A 21795-nucleotide genomic window follows, 5' to 3' on the forward strand; every position below is an offset into this window, starting at 1 on the left:
ACAGAGGTGCCAGACACATATGAAGACAATATGCTTTATTGGGTTTTATATGTATAAAATGCAAATTGCAGGGTCTTTTCTCAAAGAGAAGTTCCTGAAATAGGTTTCTGAAGCTCCATTTTCACAACTTCTCTGCAACTAAGTAAGGCAGGGTCTCCAACTTGAGGTTCATAACTAGAGACTTTCCTGGGAACAAGTTAGAGCAGAGCTGAGAAACTCTGACAAACAAGGAAGACTCAGGAGGTCAATTCAAGAATCCTCAATCCCCAGGCACCTGATGGTAACACTCTCTCCTTTGCTCCTCCAAGAAAAAAAAAGTCAAGATTATCTGTTTTAAGATTCACAAAAAGTAGGGAGAAAGTACACCTCTCCCCAGGTTCAGAAATTCACAGCATTAACCCAAGTTCAGCTTTTCTTCCTTCTCACTCTAAAAGAATTACCTTCTTTACCACCATACCACAGACACAAAAAAACCTTCACAAATTTTAAAAGAATTTCTCCCAAAGGGAACCCACATCCACCGCTGGTGGGAATGCAAACTGGTGCAGCCACTAAGGAAAACAGTATGGATAGTTCCCAAAAAATTAAAAAATAGAAATACCACACAACCCAGCTATCCCACTAGTTGGTAATTATCCAAAGAACTTGAAATGAACAATTCAGAGAGACTTATGCACCCTTATACTCATTGCAGCATTATTCACAATAGCCAAAAAGTGGAAGAAACCCAATTGGCCATTGACCGATGATTGGATAAAGCAGATGTGGTGTATATAATATACAATGGAATACTACTCAGCCATAAAAAAAGACAAAATTGTCCCATTCGCAACAACATGGATGGACCTAGAGGGTATGTTAAGTGAAATAAGCCAGATAGAGAAAGACAAACACCATATGATTTCACTGATATGTGAAAAATAACACATGGACAAAGAGAACAGATTAGAGATTACCAGAGGGGAAAGGGGTTGGGGGGAGGGCATAAGGGGTAAAGGGGCACATTTATATGGTGACTGACAAATTATAATGTACAACTGAAATTTTACAATGTTATAAACTATTATGACCTCAATAAAGTTTTTTAAAAAATGATTTCTCTAAGTTTCAGACTCTTTTCTTCTGAGGTTCCTGTCACACTCCCCAGAAGTGAGTATCATGTATGAGTGAGTACTCAAAGGATAGTGAACAGGTCTCTTCTAAGCACTGACATCATTCCTGAACAGGGCTGCAAATAGGGCCTGGCTTAGCGAGAGGACCTACATGGTTAATGACTAGCTGTCATCTGCAAAACACCGTACATCCTAGATTTGTCATAACCTAGGCCCAAGTATCAGGTATGAGGAACTAACCCTATTATTTACCCTTTTATGGGGAGAGGTCATTGTTAGGACATTTGAATGAAACCAGAGGCCAAAGAAGTAGCAAAAAGAAGGAGAGCGTAGCATGGTAAAAGGGCCATTCCTTGTCATTCTTAAGATGTCTTACCTCTCTCTGGTCATTGTCTAAACGCAGATGTTCTGTGTGCTGCTTCTGCCGATCTTTCCTCCTCCACTGGGCAGGGGCATTCCTTTTCGTCCACCTAACAGAATCAAAACAGGTAATTAAGAACATCCCACTAAGAAAATAAGGTCAACTGACAGGAGAAAACTTGAACATCTAAGGACCAATGCTGGGCTCAAGAAACCACCAAGAAGTCACGAGAGATTAGCTCAGGGCCCTTGAGGAAGAGCCGCTTAAAGATTGGTGACTGGGCAAGAAAGAGCTAACTCCGCAGGAAACAGGGACACATCTTTCTTGAAACACCTATAAAAACTTCATATGCAGATCCAAAACTATATTCAATCAACTCTGTCTGGGTATGCACTCACCCCCCAAAAGAAACTAAAGAAGAGCAACCCTGCTAAGTTATCTACTTTCAGTTCAGTCTCCAATTATTTCAACCACTAATTGTTAAAAGCACAGTGCTAGCTGTCATATGGGATTCAGTCATGAAATGATCTCAGCCCATCCACAGCCTGGCTTTTTGCAGGTCCTGGGCATGAGGAACTATCCCAATGTGCATAGTGGAGACAGAAGCTGATGAGCTACTTTGTCACTCGTTTTCTTGTTCAAATAAGTGAATGACCTGAATAGTCTGGGTTCTCTCTACAATTCCTTTACAAAATTCAGGGGTCTTCTACCAGCTCTGGCAGTCACTAGATGACCCTCACCACTGTGACTAGGGAGCTAGATGGGGGACTCCTTGGGGCTGACTCACTTGTTGCTGGCTGGCCCAGTGGATAGCACGTCAGACTGCAGCTTAGGGAAGAAGCCCGGCTCATACTTCCCCTGTCCAATCTTCATGTCGAGTAAATGGGGATGAACTGCAGTATGGTCAATCTTTGCCAGACGCAGCTCAATTGCCTTCTCTGGATGAGAACAACAAAAAGAAGTCAAATACGGGCTGGCCCCGTGGCCCAGCGGTTAAGTTCACGCACTCTGCTGCAGGCGGCCCAGTGTTTCATCAGTTCGAATCCTGGGTTCGAAGCGGACATGGCACTGCTCATCGGGCCACGCTGAGGCAGCGTCCCACATGCCACAGCTAGGACCCACGACTAAGAATATACAACTATGTACCGGTGGGGCTTTGGGGAGAAAAAGGAAAAAAAATAAAATCTAAAAACAACAAGTCAAATATTTTTAAAATATACCATATTCTGGGGCATAAAATAAGTCTCAATAAATTTAAAATAATTTGAATCATACAAATTATGTTCTCTGACCACAATAACCAATAATAACATGCTAAAATTAAATAACATATTTCTAAATAACCCATGGGTCAAAAAGAAACCAAAAAGTAAATAAGTAGGCATTTTGAACTGAACAAAAATAAAAACACAAAACATTAGAATCTGTGGTATGCCATTAAAATATTATTTGAAAGGAGATTTATAGCACTAAAGGCCTATCTTAGAAAAGAAGAAAGGTCTCAAACTAACAACCTTGGCTTCCATCTTAAGAAACTAGAAAAAGACAAGCAAATTAAATCCAAAATAAGTACAAGAAAGGAAATAATAAAGGCCAGAGTGAAAACAATGAAACAGCAAATAAATAAAATTAATAAATCCCAAACCTGGTTCTTTCAGAAGGTCAGGAAACTAATAAACTTCTAGTCAGACTGATTAGGATAAACAAGACAAGACACAAATTACCAATATCAGGAATGAGAGAAGTGACAGTGCTACAGATTCTTCAAGTATTAATGAGGGAATACCAGGAAGAACTTAATGCCAACGAATTTGACAATAGGTGAAACGGACAAATTCCTTGAAAGACACAAAGTGCCAAAGCTCACTCAAGAAGAAACAGATAACCTTATCTAAGAAATGAAAGATCAGTTTACACATGCAAAATCAATCAATGTAATTCACTATATTAACAAATTAAAACTAAATCTAAATAATTACCTCAATAGATGCAGACAAAGCATTTGACAAAATAAAAGATCCACTTCCGATAAAAACTCTGAGCAAACTAGTAACAGAAACGAACATCCTCAACTGATAAAAGGTATCCATGAAAACCTATAGCTAACATCATACTTAATGGTGAATGCTTTCCCCCTAAAATCAGGAATAAACTCAGGATGAGGATGTCCACTCTCACCATTTCTATTTGATGTTGTAGTAGAGGTTCTAGCCAATGCAATAAGGCAAGAAAAAGAAATAAAAAGTATCCAGACTGGAAAGGAAAAAGTAAAACCATCATTATTCACAGGCAATATTATTATTCACATAGAAATATGAGAGAATGCACAAAAAGCTACTAGAAGTAAGTTTAGTATGGTTGCAGAACATAGATCAATATACAAAACTCTGTCATATTTTTGTATATTAGCAATGAGCAATCAGAAATTAAAATTTAAAAATACCATTTACACTAACACCAATAAATATGAAATAGAGATAAATCTGACAAAAGATATGAAAAATATGTACACTGAAAACTACATAACTCTCCAAAGAAATTAAAGAATACCTAGATAAATGGAGAGAAATGCCATGTTCATGGATCAGAATACTCAATAATATTAAGATGCCAATTCTCCCCAAATTGACCTCCAGATTCAGGCAATCCCAACCAAAAATCTCAGAAGGTTATTTGTGGAAACTGCTAAGCTGATTCTAAATATATATGAAATACAAAAGTCCTAGAATAGCCAGAACAATTTTGAAAAAGAAAATAAAGTCGGAGGACTAATGTTCTTTGACTTTAAGATTTAATATAAAGCTACAGTAATCAAGACAGTGTGGTATTGGTGTAAATATAGGCTAAAAGACTAATGAAACAGAAGTACACTCACATGGATATAGATCACTGATATTTTGACAAAGCTTAAAAGGCAATTCATTGGTGAAAGGAGAGTCTTTTCAACAGATGATGCTAGAAAAACTGGACATCCATATGGAAAAAAATGAATGCAGACCCTTAGCTTTCACTACTTACAAAAAATTGACTTGATATGGATATAGACCCAAATATAAAGCCTAAAACTTCTAGAAGGAGCCACAGAGGAAAAAAAAAAAAACGATGTGACTTTGGTTAGGCAAAAATTTCTTAAGATACAACACCAAAAGCATAACAGATTTTTTAAAAACTGATAAATTAAGCCTCATCAAATTTAAAACTTTGTTCTTCAAAAGACACTGTTAAGGGAACAAAAACACAAGCCACAGAGTGAGGGAAATATTTTCAAATCATATATCTGATAAAAGACTTATATCTGGAATACATAAAGAACTTTCAAAACTCAGTAATAAGAAAACAAACAATCCAATAAAAAATGGGCAAAAGGTTTAAACAGGCACTCTACCAGAGTAGATAAATGGATGCCAAATAAACAGGAAAAGATGTTCAACATCATTAGCCATTAGGAACATGCAAAGCAACTACAATGAGATACGACTACAAACCTATTAGAGCGGCTAAATTGAAAAAACTGACCATACTAAATATTGGCAACAATGTGGAGGAACTCTAAGTCTCATACACTGCTAGTGGGAATGTAAAAAGTACAACCACTTTGAAATACAATTTGGCAGTTTCTTTAAAAAGTCAACATACAATCACTCCCAGGTGTTTATCCAAGGGAAAAGAAAACACATATACACAAATTTTCATAGCCCAAATGTCCACCAATAGGTCAAATTGTAGTAATGCCCATGCAATGGAATATTATTCAGCAATAAAAGGAATATGAACAAATCTCAAAATAATTATGCTGAGTAAAAGAAGCCAGACTAAAAAAAGAGCACATACTGTATGATCCATTTACATAAAATTCTAGAAAATGAAAACCCCAAAGTACAGAAATCACAGCAGTGGCTGCCTCAGAATTTGGGGAGAGAGTGGGGAGGGGAGAGGATGGAGATATTACAAAAGAGCAAGAGGAAACTTTTGAAGGTGATGGGTATGTTTACTAGTTCTTGATGTAAGTGTACACATATAGCAAAATTTTAAATATGTGCAGTTCACTGTATGTTAATTAAACCTCAAAAATTTTAAAGAGTAGGAACAAAACAAGCTGGTAACTCTCCTGGTATTTTCTAGAGTCATGTAAAAACATCTCAACCTTCGGACCTTGTTGTGATGCTAGGTCCAGTCGCCTTCTCTTTGGGCCTCCCTCACTTCCTCCAGCCCTTACTCTCATTCAACAGAACTTATTCAGTGTCTAAAATATGCCAGGCACTATTCTAGGCCCTGCAGATACAGCGATGAATCACAGAACATCTTTACCTATAAAATTAGTGGGTGAATAGAACTGACTGCCATCAAGATCCCTTCTAAATATAACAATTTAAAGGGTCTCCAAAAAGATCCCTTTAGTTATGGTTTTACCATTTTCCTATCAGACTGGTTCAAGAAGCTGAGGTATCCATGCCGGATGGGGTGAGGCAGCTGAACTACTCCTCTAGGCTACGGATCTGAGGCCAGAGGGAAGAACCCTGCTCTAGCGTATTTCGGGTACATCTCTCTGGGGCAGCCTACAGAAAAGACTAATGGCAAAGATATTTCCACTACCCCTGAGAGCAGAGCACAGAGTTGCCTGAAGCGTCTCTGTGACATCCATTTTTCTTAATGAGTCACACAAACGAAAGTTAGCTAACCTTCCTTCCATATCCCAAACCCCGCATTCTCCCAGGCCCGTAACAACACATGTCCTGGCCACAAGTGAGGCCAGAGTAATTCTAACTCAAATCAGTATGCTGCGGTGTTTGGTGTTCAACAAATGGATTATAGATGGGCTGAGAACTGATTGCCTCAACCCTTGTGGCAGCTGGGCAAGGCCTCAAGTGACTAGAACTTCTCACTCTACAGCCTTTATAGCAGATTCCTCCTTTTATTCCGGTATGCCACATACAAATATTGTCATTTTCAAGTGTAGGACAACATAAAAAGATTGGGAAGTCCTGATTTAAACTGATGGCTTGGAAGATGTTTCTGTAAACCTGCAGTCTTGTAGAAACCACCATCAAGTTTCCCAGGACCAAAGCCTTAGGCAGGGTTCGGGAATCAGAAGCCTGAAGTGTTCCAGGAGGCAAGGATAACTATGTCAGAGTAGAGCACTTGCATGAGCAACATGTACTCAGGCCTTAGCCAAGAGGATTGTCCTCTTAATGAAAGGCGTGGAACAGGGATAAAAGGTAAAGACAGAAGGCTAGAGAATGTAAGGTCAATGAAGGCAGGACTTTGTCCAAATTGTCACCAGTTATATCTTCAAAACCTAGGAAAAGGCCTGGCACATTCACTCATTGAGTAAATATTTGTTGAGCACTTACCATATGTTGAGCATGTAGTAGGTATCTATAGTATTTGATAAATGAATGAACAAAATATACAAAAAGGCTACAACAAGGACACTGAACATCCCACAAGGAAGTGAACACACCACTTAATCTGACACCTAAAGCTGAGACTATTCTCTGGCTGAACTGATCTAGATAGGGCCTCTGTGAATAAAAAGGCCTTTTCAATCATGCATGTAGCAAACAACTTTTTTTTAACATCCGTATGTGCTAGGCACAATGCTAAAGGGTTGGGGGTAAGAAAATAAGGAAATACAGTCTCTACTCTTAAATTGTTCCCTGATAAGGAAAGCTCTAAAGAAGAGAGATCATGGGGGGAGGCAAGAACAAAGCAACACTGGTGAACAGAGGAGGAATGCACCAACTCTGCCTGAGGGCATCGAAGACGACTTCACAGAGGAGACAGATCAGCTAAACTTTTGTGGTAAACACTGTCAACCCTTACTCATAACCCATTCGCCCTTCTTTCTTGCTAATAGAACCCCGATATTGTTCGGGGTAAATTACACCCAGTTCAACACACACATTCACAGCCTCCCTTACACTTAGGGATGATCACACAACAAGGTTCTAGCCTATGAGACAACAGAAATTGTTGGGAATTTCTGGGAAAGCTTTTGTTTTCTGATACAAAAGGGGAAATACAGCTGGCATCAACCCTCCCCTCTTCTTGCCTTGAATATGAACATAAAAAGTCTCCTGTAACCAGGAGGCAACAAGCGTGAATATAAAAGTCAATATACTAAGGACAGCTGAGTAAAAAGATAGAATCTCAGTTCCTGATTACATTGTTGAGCAGCTGAGCCAACCCCAGCAACCACCAATTCTACACTTCTTGCTAGTTTGAGAAAAATAACCTCCATCTGTCTAACCCACTGTTGATTAGATCTCTATTACTAACGGCAGGATCCATTCCTAACTGACACAGTGTTAAAGGATGAGAAAAGTTTGCCAAGCATAAAAGACAGGGAAGAGCATTTCAGGCAAAGGGAACAACTTATGCAAAAAGCAGAAACAGGGAAAGAAGCTGGCAAGTTTAGGGACAAGGACACATAAGTGACATAATTCAAGAGGCTAGAAAGTATGGCAACAAGGAGGCCTCACTTGCTTCATCCACAGTGGTACACTTCTGGTACATGGATGTGCGGAGAGTAGGTGTCCGAACATTCAACAGCCTGATCTTGTCTACTCGAGAATCAAATACCCGGAGCACAGGGTCTTTATCGTCATCATCATGACACATGATTTTGTTGTCAACAAAAGAGGCAAACATCTGGGTCTCCAGGAATCTTGAGAGGAAGGGTAGGTAGGGTTCAGGCTGATCTGATAGAAAAGATGCCTGGTGGGACCAAAAGGAAACAGACAGTCATCAGCAGGGAAGAGAGAAGAGTGCATGTCAGCCTTGATCAGCAAAGGCAACACACCCAAAGGATCCAGTAAGTTAATTCTTCTCTGAAGCTTTCTAGGTCTTTATGAAAAGCTAACAGAAAAATCTCTTCATCATTTTTTTAACACTCATACAATTTCGGATATCCTGAAACTTTGACATATTAGCCCAAACTTACTCAGGTAATCTTCCAAGAATTCTGATGTTCAACCTGCATGTGCACCTTAGACAAAGGTCTAAGAGAGCTCTCTGACGGAAGGTAAATCACCTGACGGTAATAACCAGCACAGTGCTCTAACGCAACAAAACCTTATATTTTATCAACATCAAAAGGACCATGAACTTGTTTCCACCATATAATATTATGGGGAAAAAAACCTCATCTTCAGTTAAATCTTCTAGAGGGTCTGGCATGTTCTCATTCTTTACTACCTCCCCAGTAGGATTATACTCACTTTATCGAAGTTTTGCATCTGCTCCCTGTTAGTAAACCAGGATTCCTTATCTTGGCTGGGCTGAATGACAAACACCTCATAATCTGCAAACATCTGAGTGAAACGATTTGCAAAAACTTCCCGGATCTGAATGTTTAGCTGATAAATCCTGAGTTCTTCTTCATCACACTGAATTTTCAGATCCTTATTGCTGCTGGGGTCTTCACGCACTTCCAGCTACAAAAAGGAAACAGTTGAAAACACATAAACCTTTCCTTTTATCACAAAGAAATGCAACTCATCTGTTTTTTTCCCCAGTGGTCACTTACTTTGCAGCAAATGGAGAAAATAAAAGAGAAAAAAACAGAAAGGAAAAAAAGAAAGAAAGGGATTCTGACATGGAGAAGAGGTAAATGAGGACGTTCCACTTGCAGATATCTAGCAACTTAATGAAAGTAGAGATAAGACCACTACGGGCAGAGAGAGATTCAGCAATAGAGGAAAAGGTGGCTGGCTACTTATCTCAAGGGTCAGGGGAAGGAGGGAATCTGGGAAGTCAATGAGAAAATGATAAAAAGGTCTGCATTCATCTCTGATTTTTCTCCCCCATATCACTGTCCTTATCTTTCTCCCTAAGAATTTTTCCTTCCTGTGTCTTTCTTAACCTTTTTAATCTCTAAATATTTCTGTGCTCCTCTTTAACTGGCCATGGTTTTTAAAAAATATCTGCTCTACTAGCTAAATAAAGCAAGGAAATGATATGCTTCATACTTTACTAAAAAATTAGCTCAACAAAATGATTACATTGGCCCGTTTTGTTCATATGTAATTTACAAAAGCAACTGAACAGTGAGAAGGCAGGGGAGGGTGAAGAGATGGGTAAAAAACTACAGAAAACAGATAGTCTCATCAAAGTTAGGAAATGGAAAGCTAAGTACATCCCCAGAAAAAGCACAGGACTACAATTCAAGAGGACCAGGTTCTAGCCTCAGATCAGCCACTGATTAGGCATTTAATGGAGGCTCTCAAGCTTCAGTTTCTTGAGGTGTAAAACAAGGTTAATAATACCTGCTCTCTATGCTTTAGGTTGCTATGAAATTCACAGGACAATGGATCTGAAAGAGGTCTGAACACAAAGATTAGCTGCATCATCCCTCCAAGTCACTCTGCAGTAGCGTTCACACAGATGACAGCAGGCTCTCCTTGATGCCCTAGTGAGAAGCTACCTAGATTTAGATTAGGTAGCATTTACTGGATAAGGTTTGCCAGAGCTGAATCCAGAGCCTCCCATACAAGAGCGTTCTTTCACTGTTCACAAATATGCCTTGCCCTGAAATGAATGCTTTCTCGTTCCACACTTTATTTCACCAGGGCAGCACCCGAGCACAGACCAAACCTGTCACAGCATCTTACCTTTTCCAGGCTCACCCCAGTCCTCCTGACTAAGGCTTGCAGCCGGGCGATAGTTTCATTCTCCTTGAGGAGCTCGTAGGAATGCAAAGGGGAGCCTGCGATGTTCCCGTTCCTCTTGTCAGAGACAAGCTCAGAGGCCCGGAGCCTCTTCAGCTTGGAGGCACTCTCACTGCAATGAAGGTTCCCTTCAGGGGGAATGCCAAATGCGATGAGAATCTCAGAGACTTCCTGAACAAACTCCAATTTGTTGGGAAACTGAGGCAAGTCCTCTGGCAGCTCAATGAAGTGGTTGTCAATGTCCACAAAGCAGAGGTTGGCCTGGCAGTCAAAACAGGAAGAGTGTGAACAACTCTAGAGCATTAAGGAAGAAACTTTAGAAAGGATAATGAACAGGAGAGGAAAAAGAAAACATCTGAAACGGGCATGTATGGGGTATGGCATGAAGACGATGGGGCTCAGGAAGCAGACAGCCTTGAGTTCCAATCTTCCCCTGACACTGGCTAGCTGTATGTCGGGAAAGTTGCTTAACCACTCTGATTGCTTCCTCAGTTGTAAAGTGGAAATAAATAGATAAAAACACTTATCTTAGACAGTGTAAGTATTATGTGATGCCACAGATGTTTAACATCTAGCACAAGTTTCACATATAGTAAATGCTCATAAAATGCTTGTTGAACTCACAAATTCCTACATTAGCGAAAAGAACACTAGGAGTGAGTCAAAAAGTCTATCCAGGGGCCAGACCTGTGGCCGAGTGGTTAAAGTTCCACACACTCTGCTTCAGCCACCCAGGTTCACAGATTTGGGTCCCAGGCAAGGAACTACTCCACTTATCAGCCATACTGTGGAGGGCATCCTACATGCAAGGTAGAGGAATATTGGCACAGATGTTAGCTCAGGGCTAATCTTCCTCAAAAAATTTAAAAAAAGAAGAAGACTGGCAACAGATGTTAGCTCAGGGCCAATCTTCTTCACACACACACACAAGATAGTAAAGACAGAATTAAATCATCTGGTCATGAAGATCACCTGCCTCAGAAGGCCTGTCCATACAGCCAAAAGAACAAAGCACTGTGACGCACCAGAGGCACACAACGCAATCATTTACCCCGACGGTTCTCTTCTCTTTAGAGGAAAAAAAGCAGTTTGTCCAAGAGGAAACATAGAGGCAGCTAAAAATAACCGTATCCACTCAACAGTGCCTGGTTGGCTTTTCTCCCACTGCTGTGAGCCAAATATAGAATGTTTGTAAAGAATTTTATAAACTCCAAAGGCTATGTCCACAGATAGTGTAGATATACTCCTGGTCAGAGGTGGCTAGAGGAGAGAAAGCAGCTCAGGCACACTTCAGAGATGGGCTAGATTAAGACAGGAGCCTCTGAGTAGACACCACTAGCCATTCTTTGTTGAGTTGGGCTGAAGGAGGTAGGGATAAGAAGGCAGTGAAAAAGGAGGCCATTCAATTACTAGACTCATACAGTAGCCTCAGGCTGTCTCCTCCCCGCATGCGGAGGTCTCTGGCAAACAGAAGCAATTTGCAAACCCATCTCAAACTGCTCATGTACTCCTTTCCTGAGCTGAGAAGTAGCCAACTCCTGCAAAACAGCGTCGGGGACAAGGAGCAGCCTGGAAGAGGCACTCAACCCAAGTGATCAGTTTTCCTCAGTTAACCTCCTGCCTTGTTGGGAAAGACCATGGGAAGACTTAGGTGCTCTGGGGTAATGACAACATGGATCCACAAAATCCCAAAAAGTCTCCCAAATCTCTCTGTAGGAGGTCACAACGCCCCTTCCCAGCCCTGAGTTCCTAACACCAAATCACAGCCAGCCTCGCCCCCTAGTCTATCTACACGTTCTTCTCTGAAGGGCTCAACACATGGATAACTAGGAAAAAGCTATTGAAAGAGTATCCTGAAAAGTGGGGAAGAAAGTAGGAAAGAAGGAAGGGCCCAAGACAGAAAAAAGCGACACCCCCTTCTTTATTCTAATATCCTCTGCTTGCTTCCCCTGACATAGCTGTGGACGAACTGCCTCCTTCCTACACGCACACAATGAAACCCGAAAGAGAAGCCCAGACAAAGGATGCCTCACAAAGGCAGCTCAGCACTCTCACTTGCTCAGGGCCAGCTGAGCTCATGTGTTGGTGTACAAAGGAACAAAGGGCTTTTCACAGACTTCTGATGCCCAAAGATGGCGCAGCAACTGAGGAATTCTGATTTAGGGGGTTGGGGAATGTCCCTCTGGAGAAAGCCCCTTTTATTAATCGAATTCGCCCTACCCACTATCCTGATAATACCCCCTTGCACAGGCCCAGGTGAATTTCCCAAGTCCTGCCTCAAAGCTTCCTTCTAGCAGCGTAAAGACACCACACGAAGTCCACCAAAATGTTGAAAGCAGTTATCTCTGGGTGGTAAAATTTGAAGCAATTTTTACTTTATGCTTTTGCGCATTGTTAGAATTTTTTATTATAAATGTATATCATTTCTGAGACATCCCAAAGTTGTCTTTCAGAGATATTATCACTTTCCATTCATTATGTGTACCTTTCATGGGGCTTCACTCCTTGAGAAAGTCAGTTCTTTTCTCCCCAGTCTAAAGTTTCCAAGGGGGATACACAGACTCAGATATCCCAGAGGTTATCTGCTAAAAATTAAGGTAGAGGAAATCCAGCTATGTAACTGCCCCCACAAACATGGGATCTTCAGAGGGACAGTTTACATGAAGTGGGACTCTGCAACTCTAAGACTGCTTATTAAGTATACACAGGTATTCTACGGTCCCATTGCCACCATTCCTTCCCAAGTAGACCACAGGAGAGGCAAAGGATGCAGCAATGATGGGAAATATTGCAAAAGTGGAGGCCCCAGTACCTCAGAACAGCGTGAACTTTTGGTTTTCTCAGACTACCCGTGGTTTCTCAAACAGTCCCACTAAGAAAACTGCTAGTCTCCTAGCAGCCTCTTCATATACCCACATACATGAAGCACACAAAGACTGATGCTGAGCGATCCTGCAGGAATAGAACTTGCCCCAAGTAAAGCTGATGCCAAAGATGAAAATAAAACTGAGAATCGGGCTTCTTGCCTAGTGACTTATTTATTAAATTATGCATGTAGCATGCCTCTTTGGCTTTCCACTTTCAATCATTTTTTGTTGTCATTCTTATTTTGACTTTACAAAATTATAATTAGGTTTACTAGGAAGAGGTGTTGATATTAAATATGCATGTTTTTAAAGCAAGCAATAAAAAGCTCCCCATTCTTCAATCTTTGATACCTACTCTTCATGTATATTTTTTGGTAGAATAGACAAATACACATAAAACCCCAATACACCAACTCAATGGTTTAGATCTTTTATTCCTTAAGTCCTTATTTTGGGGTCCCACCCCAAAAAGCACAAAGCTATACAGAATCAAAGGAGCCAAGGGGGCGGAAATGAAAGAAGCTGCAAGGAAGACATTTTGATTCTAACACCAAAGGAGAGAGAAAGAGAGTAAAGAGATGCATTTGTCTATAATTTAATTATTACAGGTGTGATCTAATTATCAGGGGTTTCATCAAAGATGCTGCCCAAGCATGCCCAACAAGATGAGCACTGCTCAGATCCAATTCCATGATAATGTTCTCTTCTTTAGAGGTACCCTTACTCATATTCCTCAGTTAAACGCAAATATCTCCCCCTCTGCAAAGAAATTTTGATGGAGAGAGGAAACAGTCATGTTGACTCTATGTATGTGTACTCCACAGCCTTCTTCCCAGGTCTTTCTAATGACTAAGAAATCTGAGTAGGAAAGCCCTTCCCCTAGCTGGTTTCATACCAGCCACAAAATGACATAAAAAGCTAGACCAGTTCTATCGGTAATTATAGGAAAATAAAAAGTAAAAATAAAACAATTTTATTTCAAATCATGCCTTAAATCTATGTTAGAACGAAGTAGGAAATAAACAAATAAATACAAATGATAAATCAATTCTTTTGATATCTGACACAATAGGAAAGAGGAGCAGGCCATCCTCACAGCAAGAAAAGAAAAACATTCTCTCAAGGCTTTCCTTATCTTGAAAAGAAATTTTCAAAGCTGGCTCAGTACCACAAGAATCACTATGATCAGGTCAACATTTACAGATCAACTGTAGCCTGTAAAAGAAAACCACTGATTTATTAATACATCTCTGACTACTAAAGTAGTTATGAATCATATTATGTACAATTTTCTTAAAATAATAGGAAGCAGAAGGTAGAGAAGTAAAACACAATTTAACATGTATGATAACTACTGAAGCTGAGTGTTGAGAACACAGGGATTCATTATGCTATCCTTTTGCAGATGTTTAAAGTGTTACATAATAAAAAGATTTTTCTAACAAATGTCTTAAAATGTAAAATACTGTGCTTGAAAAACTAATAAAAAGGCAATTCACAATAGTATAAACACAGCGATTACAATCCATGTATGTCAGGTGACAAAGATGACAAGTATTTCTGGAATGACAAGCTCAGCTAAATGTTCATTGTTTTAACTTTTCTCCTGGAAAGTTATTTATGTTCCCCCAAAATAAAAGAAAATAAACTTGAAAATACCACCCTGGGCTCATCCCAAAGCCCTTCCCTCCCCAGTCCTAGATTGGGACCAGGGGCATCAGCACTCAAGCTCCACATTTCTCTCACCTCTTGAGGCAGCTCCAGCTTTGACCGGTCATCCAGACCATTGGAATGCAAGCCCATTAGGTATGGAACAGGAGCATCTAAGAAATGTAGGAGAGAAGCCGGGAGAATAGGGACATAGACATGCTGCCATTGGAAAGGAAACATGAGGGCTGTAATTGTCTCCGCCACAGTCATCAGTCTCTGGTAATCTGGGTAAAAAAAAAACACACACACAAACCAGTCAAAACCGAGACACTTGCTTCCCCACATAGTAAGTTAAAACTTTCAACACAATGTCACATTTAGAAAGGATCAGGATAAACTTCAGGATACCTGAGCAAGGGTACGCTCAGAGTGTGATACCCTTGTGGGTGTCAGAAAGACAATCCAGAGACCTCAGTGGACCACAAGGTGAAATATACCCCCCTACACACAGGTCCCTGCTAGTAATAAAATTTAATATGGAAATACAATAGAAATCATAAATAGCACTTTGCTCCAAATACTAAACCAGAATGTTAAGTAGATTCCCTTAAGTAGAAAGGGGCTAGGGAACTGGAACAAAAAGAAAAGGAACAGTGGTCTGAGTCTCCGTTTAGCATGGAAGCCAAAACAGGCTTTTAATCACTCAGATATGTCTGTACTCTATAAGGAGCTGATGTGAGCTTCGCCTTCAAGATCAAGCCCAAGGAACCACCAAGCATGCAGAAGCTGGTTTTCCACACTAGCCAAGTCTGCCCTCCAGCTGTCAACCTCTCCTAATGGGAACAACACAAATGTATCATTTAACACTTTGATAAAATGCTTCCCTAGAACTTGAAAGACCTGAAAGATTGCCTTTCATGACTCAAAACTCTTGTTCTATGGATGCAAAAATCCTCAACAAAATACTAGCATATCGAACACAACAATACATTAAAAAGATCATACATCAGGATCAAGTGGGTTTCATTCCAGGGATGCAGGGATGGTTCAACATCCGCAAACCTATCAATGTGATACACCACATTAACAAAATGAATAAAAAATCACATGATCATCTCAATAGATGCAGAGAAAGCATTTGACAAGATACAGCATCCGTTTATGATAAAAACTCTAAATAAAATGGGTATAGAAGGAAAATACCTCAACATAATAAAGGCCATATATGACAAACCCACGGCAAATATCATTCTCAATGGAGAAAAACTGAAAGCCATCCCTCTAAGAACAGGAACCAGACAGGATGTCCACTGTCACCACTCTTATTTAACATAGTGTTGAAAGTCCTAGTCAGAGCAATCAGGCAAGAAAAAGAAATAAAAGGGATCTATATTGGAAAAGAAGTGAAACTGTCACTCTTTGCAGACGACATGATTTTATATACAGACAACCCTAAAGAATCCACTAAAAACATTTTAGAAACAATAAATGAATACAGTCAAGTCGCGGGATACACAATCAACATACAAAAATTGGGTGCGCTTCTATACACTAACAACAAAGTAACAGAAAGAGAAATTAAGAATACAATCCCAGGGGCTGGCCTGGTGGTGCAGCGGTTAAGGGCACATGTTCCACTTCTGGTGGCCCGGGGTTCGCCGGTTTGGATCCCAGGTGCGGACATGGCACCACTTGGCACACCATGCTGTGGTAGGCGTCCTACATATAAAGTAGAGGAAGATGGGCACAGATGTTAGCTCAGGGCCAGCATTCCACAGCAAAAAGAGGAGGATTGGCAGCATTTAGCTCAGGGCTAATCTCCCTCAAAAAAAAAAGAATACAATCCCATTTACAATTGCAACAAAATACCTAGGAATAAACTTAACCAAAGAGGTGAAAGATCTGTATACGGAAAACTATGAAACATTGTTGAAAGAAATTGAAGATGACACAGAAATGGAAAGATATTCCACGCTCTTGGATTGGAAGAATTAACATTGTTAAAATGTCCATACTTCCTAAAGCAATCTATAGATTCAACGCAGTCCCTATCAGAGTCCCAACAACATTTTTCACAGAAACAGAACAAGGAATCCTAAAATTTACATGGAACAACGAAAGACCCTGAACAGCAAAAGGATTCCTGAGAAAAAAGAACAAAGCTGGAGGTATCACACTCCAATAATTCAAAAATATACCACAAAGCCATAGGAACCAAAACAGCATGGTACTGGCACAAAAACAGACACAGAGATCAATGGAACAGAATCGAGAGCCCAGAAATAAACCTACACATTTACAGACAGCTTATATTTGACAAGGGAGTCCAGAGCATACAATGGAGAGAGAGTCTCTTCAATAAATGGTGTTGGGAAAACTGGACAGCCACATGCAAAAGAATGAAAGTAGACCATTACCTTACACCATGCACAAAAATCAACTCAAAATGGATCAAAAACTTGAATGTAAGACCCGAAACCATGAAACTTCTAGAAGAAAACATAGGCAGTACGCTCTTTGACATCGGTCTTAGCAGCATATTTTCAAGACCACGTCTGACCGGCCAAGGGAAACAAAAGAAAAAATGAACAAATGAGACTACGTCAAACTAAAAAGCTTCTGCACAGCAAAGGAAACCATCAACAAAACGAAAAGACAACCTAACAACTGGGAGAAGATATTTGCAAACCATATATTAGATAAAGGGTTAATATCCAAAATATACAAAGAACTCATGCATCTCAACAACAAGAAAACCAACAACCGAATTAAAAAATGGGCAAAAGATCCGAACAGACATTTCTCCAAAGAAGATATACAGATGGCCAACAGGCATATGAAAAGATGCTCAACATCATTAGCTATCAGGGAAATGCAAATCAAAACTACAATGAGGTATCACCTCACTCCCTCAGAATGGCTATGATTAACAAGACAGGAAACAATAAGTGTTGGGGAGGATGTGGAGAGAAGGGAACCCTCGTACACTGCTGGTGGGAGTGCAAACTGGTGCAGCCACTATGGAAAGCAGTGTGGAGTATCCTCAGAAAATTAAGAATAGATCTACCATACGATCCAGCTATCCCACTGCTGGGTATTTATCCAAACACTTGAAAACACAAAGGCATAAAGATACCTGCACTCCTATGTTCACTGCAGCACTATACACAATAGCCAAGACTTGGAAGCACCCTAGGTGCCCATCAAGGGACGAATGGATAAACAAGATGTGGTATATATACTGAACGGAATGCTACTCAGCCATAAGAAATGATGAAATCTGGCCATTTGTGACAACACGGATGGTCCTTGAGGGTATTATGGTGAGTGAAATTAGTCAGAGGGAGAAAGTCAAATACCATACGATCTCCCTCATAAGCAGAAGATAAAAACAACAACAAACACATAGCAATGGAGAATGGATTAGTGGTTACCATGGGGGAGGTGGGGGAGGGCAAAAGGGGTGATTAGGTTCACATGTGAGGGGATGGACTATAATTAGTTTTTGGGTGGTAAACATGATGTAATCTACACAGAATTTGAAATATATTACAACGTACATCTGAAAGCTATATATTGTCATAATCCAACGTTACTGCAATTAAAAAATAACAATAATAAAAATAAATAATAAGAAAACTTGTTTTAGGTCAGAGATCTTAGCTTGGAAGGGAAGGCTTGCGCTCAGAGTTTAGCTTTTCTTCAGAGTGCAATTTCTAGACCTGTTTTATTAAAAAAAAATGAGTAATAAACACATTGGTGAAACCAATAAAATGAATCTGTTAAAGTCAAAATTTTAAAAACTACTATTCAAAAATGGTATGTTGGTTTCAGGCATTTAAGGACCAAGCAGGAACACAAATTTTAAAATCACGAGTAATATCCTCCTGGAATGGCTGATTTCAAACGAGCTTTCATAAGAGTTAAAGTGTTTTCATGTCCTAAAAACCCACCCCACCATTTAAACAAATCACAGCTTGGTTCATAAACGAGTTATAAGTAACAAAAAGCTTTCCAGGAAATGAGGAACAGCAAGTAGCAGTGAGCAGAAGCTGATACGTAGCAATTAGGCAGAAGCTCATCCTACAATTGCTCATGAACAAAGCTTTGAAAACTGCCTAACGCCTCGCTCCTGGCTAAGCAAAGAGCAAGACCTGGAAATAAGGGGGTTTTTCTGTTTGTTTGTTTGTTTAACTAGTAAGCAAATAAACAAATTAATGACTAAAACGTCATCATCTCAAACATTCTGAGTGCACTACAGGAAAGTGCTTCGTATGCTTCTTCAGGGAAACTAAGGCACTTGACAAATTAGTCATGTACCTATCAGTGGGGAAAACTGAGCTCAGAGATCTGATTGCCTGTAATTAAAAAAATACAACTGGTTTAGCAGAAGGACAAAAGAACATGAGCTTTTCATATTCACTAAAGACGGGGTCAGACGCTAAGAGTTCAACGAGAGTGTTTATCTCATTCTTCACTGCACCCACACGGCATTGTCATTCCCATATTACAAACTATTTAGTGAGGACCCCCCCCCATTGAAGCAACAACAAAAACACTTCCCAAACCACAAAAAAAAAAACCCCACTATTTCAAGGACTAGATAATCTATGTAGTAATTCAGAAGAAAAAGTATTTAGTCCTACATGAAAGTAAGCAACAACTGAGTAACAAAATCTAGACCATTGCAAGCTCTACCTTCTGCCTGTTCTGCAATTCCTCAATTCCATGGGGCATCTATACAATTTTGCTTATCTGTTTTCTGCTGAAACCCTTCTGCTCTACAAGCACTCTAACAATTATTATTATGAAGAATTCTAATGATTCTCCTGATGAGAACTCAGTTCTTGTATTTTTCAGTTTTTTTCTAGATATGAATGTCTGTAAATAATCTACTCAGGAGCAATAATCTTGAGAATCTCAAACATCACAAGAACTTATTTCAAAATTCAAAATTAAGATCAATCAAAAGAATGTGAAAGTGTGGGAGAAAGCCTTCAAGTGATATTTTAAAGCTGAAGATCTAGTCTTACTATGTCCCTATACTGGCTCTTAAACACATATTTTGAATAAACATTACAACGAAAAATCGCATCCCCCTTTTTCACTGTACACACACACACACACCATTTGTGGATATAAGAAAAAAGGCAGGAAGTACCAGAGGTCTTTCAAGCATGAGAAAACCAAAAAGCTTCTCCTTCCCTTACCCCAAGTCAATAAAGCAGGTGCTTTATGTGGCTGGCATTCCTGGCACATCTGCTCAGGGACAGTGACACCTCACAGAGGGTGAACCGACCCTCTAGAATAGAGGAGTCTCTGAAATGCCTGTCATAAGGCTCGCTGGGCTCTGGACCACTCCTCACGGCACCTAGCTGCAGAGTATGGGAACACCTACTCTACAACCATAAAACAGCCTGCCAGAGTCTGAAGGAAGGAGCTTTCTTTGCTCCATAAAGCAAGGTTTTTCAACAGTACAGAAATCTAGTCCTGGTTTTTCCCTACTTCTCAGCATAAATCTAATCTAGCATCTGAAACTCAGCCCATTTATTTCTGCTAAAGTGGATAACTTTATTTGCCTCAGATTGAAATCCCTGAAGAATTCCTCATGATGTACTTGAAATTATGAGTTTCTCAGAAACAAAACATGTTTAGGGGGCCGGCCTCATGGCCGAGTGGTTAAGTTCACATGCTCCGCTTTAGCGGCCCACGGTTTCGCTGGTTTGGATCCTGGGCACGGACTTGGCACCGCTCATCAGGCCATGCTGAGGCGGCATCCCACATAGCACAACCAGAAGGATCTACAACTAGAATATACAACTAGGTACTGGGGGGATTTGGGGAGAAGAATGAAAAAAAAAAAATATTGGCAACAGATGTTAGCTCAGGTGCCAATCTTTAAAAAGAAAAAAAAGTTTGGAGGTGAGAGAGAATTGCCTCTTTCAAGACCAGACTGCTTTCCATTCATATGGTTTGGTTTTTACAGATACTGGAAATTTGGAATTTTAAGGCCTCTCTGGTCTGAGTTGTGGGTTTCTTTTTCTCTACATTTTTATATTTTAAAAAAGCAACATCCCACCTTCAAGAACGGCCTAATAAACAATGTCTCAGGGATCCAGCAATCTGTGGTACCCACACTAGGATGCCAACCTCCAAGAGCTATAAGCAACAGGACTTTCTATACATTTTCTATACATTTCTATACACTTTCTATACACAAGTGCAAACAACGAAACCAGTATCTCCTTTGCTATTTCCTGCCTCTGTGCTCATCATTCCAAGAAGGTGAAACCAATAAATAGGAAGCAGCTCAAGGTCATCTGCAAAGTGTTTCAGCCAATCAAAATCAACTAGGGACATTTGAGCTCCAGGCAACTGTCTGGGTTCTCTCACAGCTCCCATAATGTCTAATGAGCAATTACTTTTAACAAAAGGAGATAATGCAAAGCATAGTGGGATTACAATCCCCAGGGTGGTGAGGAGGGAGAAATCAGCACATTTTCAAGACTTGTCTCTGTGCAGAGAAAGACATTAGACTTGGGATCACTCTACAGATAAGTCTAGTCCTAAACAAACTACAGAGTAGTTCCTGCACGTCAGAAACTAAATTATAAACTGTCCTGACATACTTGCACTCCCGTGAAAACCCTACAAACAAGGGTGTTTCTCATGTACTCTTTGTGTTTAAGAAACAAATAATCTCTATGTCCTGAGATCTCCAAGATACATTATTAAATGAAAGAAGTACAAAACAATGATTAGTATGCTCCCATTTGCGTTGTTTGTAAAAAGCATATATGTTGTGCATGCATGACTATGTCTGGAAGAAAACAGGAAACAGTGGTAATCTCCCTGAAGGAGAACCAGGGACCAGAGGTAGAAGTTTTACGCTTAACTAGACATCCTTTTGTAATGTGTTAAATTTCTACCCTATGATTGAAATGTTTTCCAAGCTTTAATATATGAATTTAAACCATATATGTATAGTATATTAAAATTAATTTTAATTATTAATAAATTTAATATAACATATACCATAGTATATACATATAATTTAAAGAATATTAAAATTAATACATGTATACTCAACATTTAACATAAATAGTGCATTGTTCAAAAATATTTGAGAGGAGGGC

At 39.8% G+C, this 21795-nt stretch overlaps 1 protein-coding gene across 3 annotated transcripts in view; it reads right to left on the minus strand.

Annotated features, from left to right (window-relative positions):
- Positions 1–21795, minus strand: part of DENND5A (DENN domain containing 5A) — an 83763-nt gene that overhangs the window by 25018 nt on the left and 36950 nt on the right. For all 3 annotated transcript variants that reach the window (XM_008514663.2, XM_070626308.1, XM_070626309.1), the window contains 6 exons: positions 14756–14943; positions 10086–10403; positions 8694–8909; positions 7956–8190; positions 2261–2411; positions 1489–1582 (listed from right to left, as the gene is read on the minus strand). In XM_008514663.2, the coding sequence (XP_008512885.2) occupies positions 1489–1582; positions 2261–2411; positions 7956–8190; positions 8694–8909; positions 10086–10403; positions 14756–14943 (1202 nt within the window). The remainder of the gene's footprint in view (positions 1–1488; positions 1583–2260; positions 2412–7955; positions 8191–8693; positions 8910–10085; positions 10404–14755; positions 14944–21795) is intronic.

The sequence above is a fragment of the Equus przewalskii genome, chromosome 6 (genome assembly GCF_037783145.1).
Source record: "Equus przewalskii isolate Varuska chromosome 6, EquPr2, whole genome shotgun sequence".
In the NCBI taxonomy this organism is placed as follows: Eukaryota; Metazoa; Chordata; class Mammalia; order Perissodactyla; family Equidae; genus Equus; species Equus przewalskii.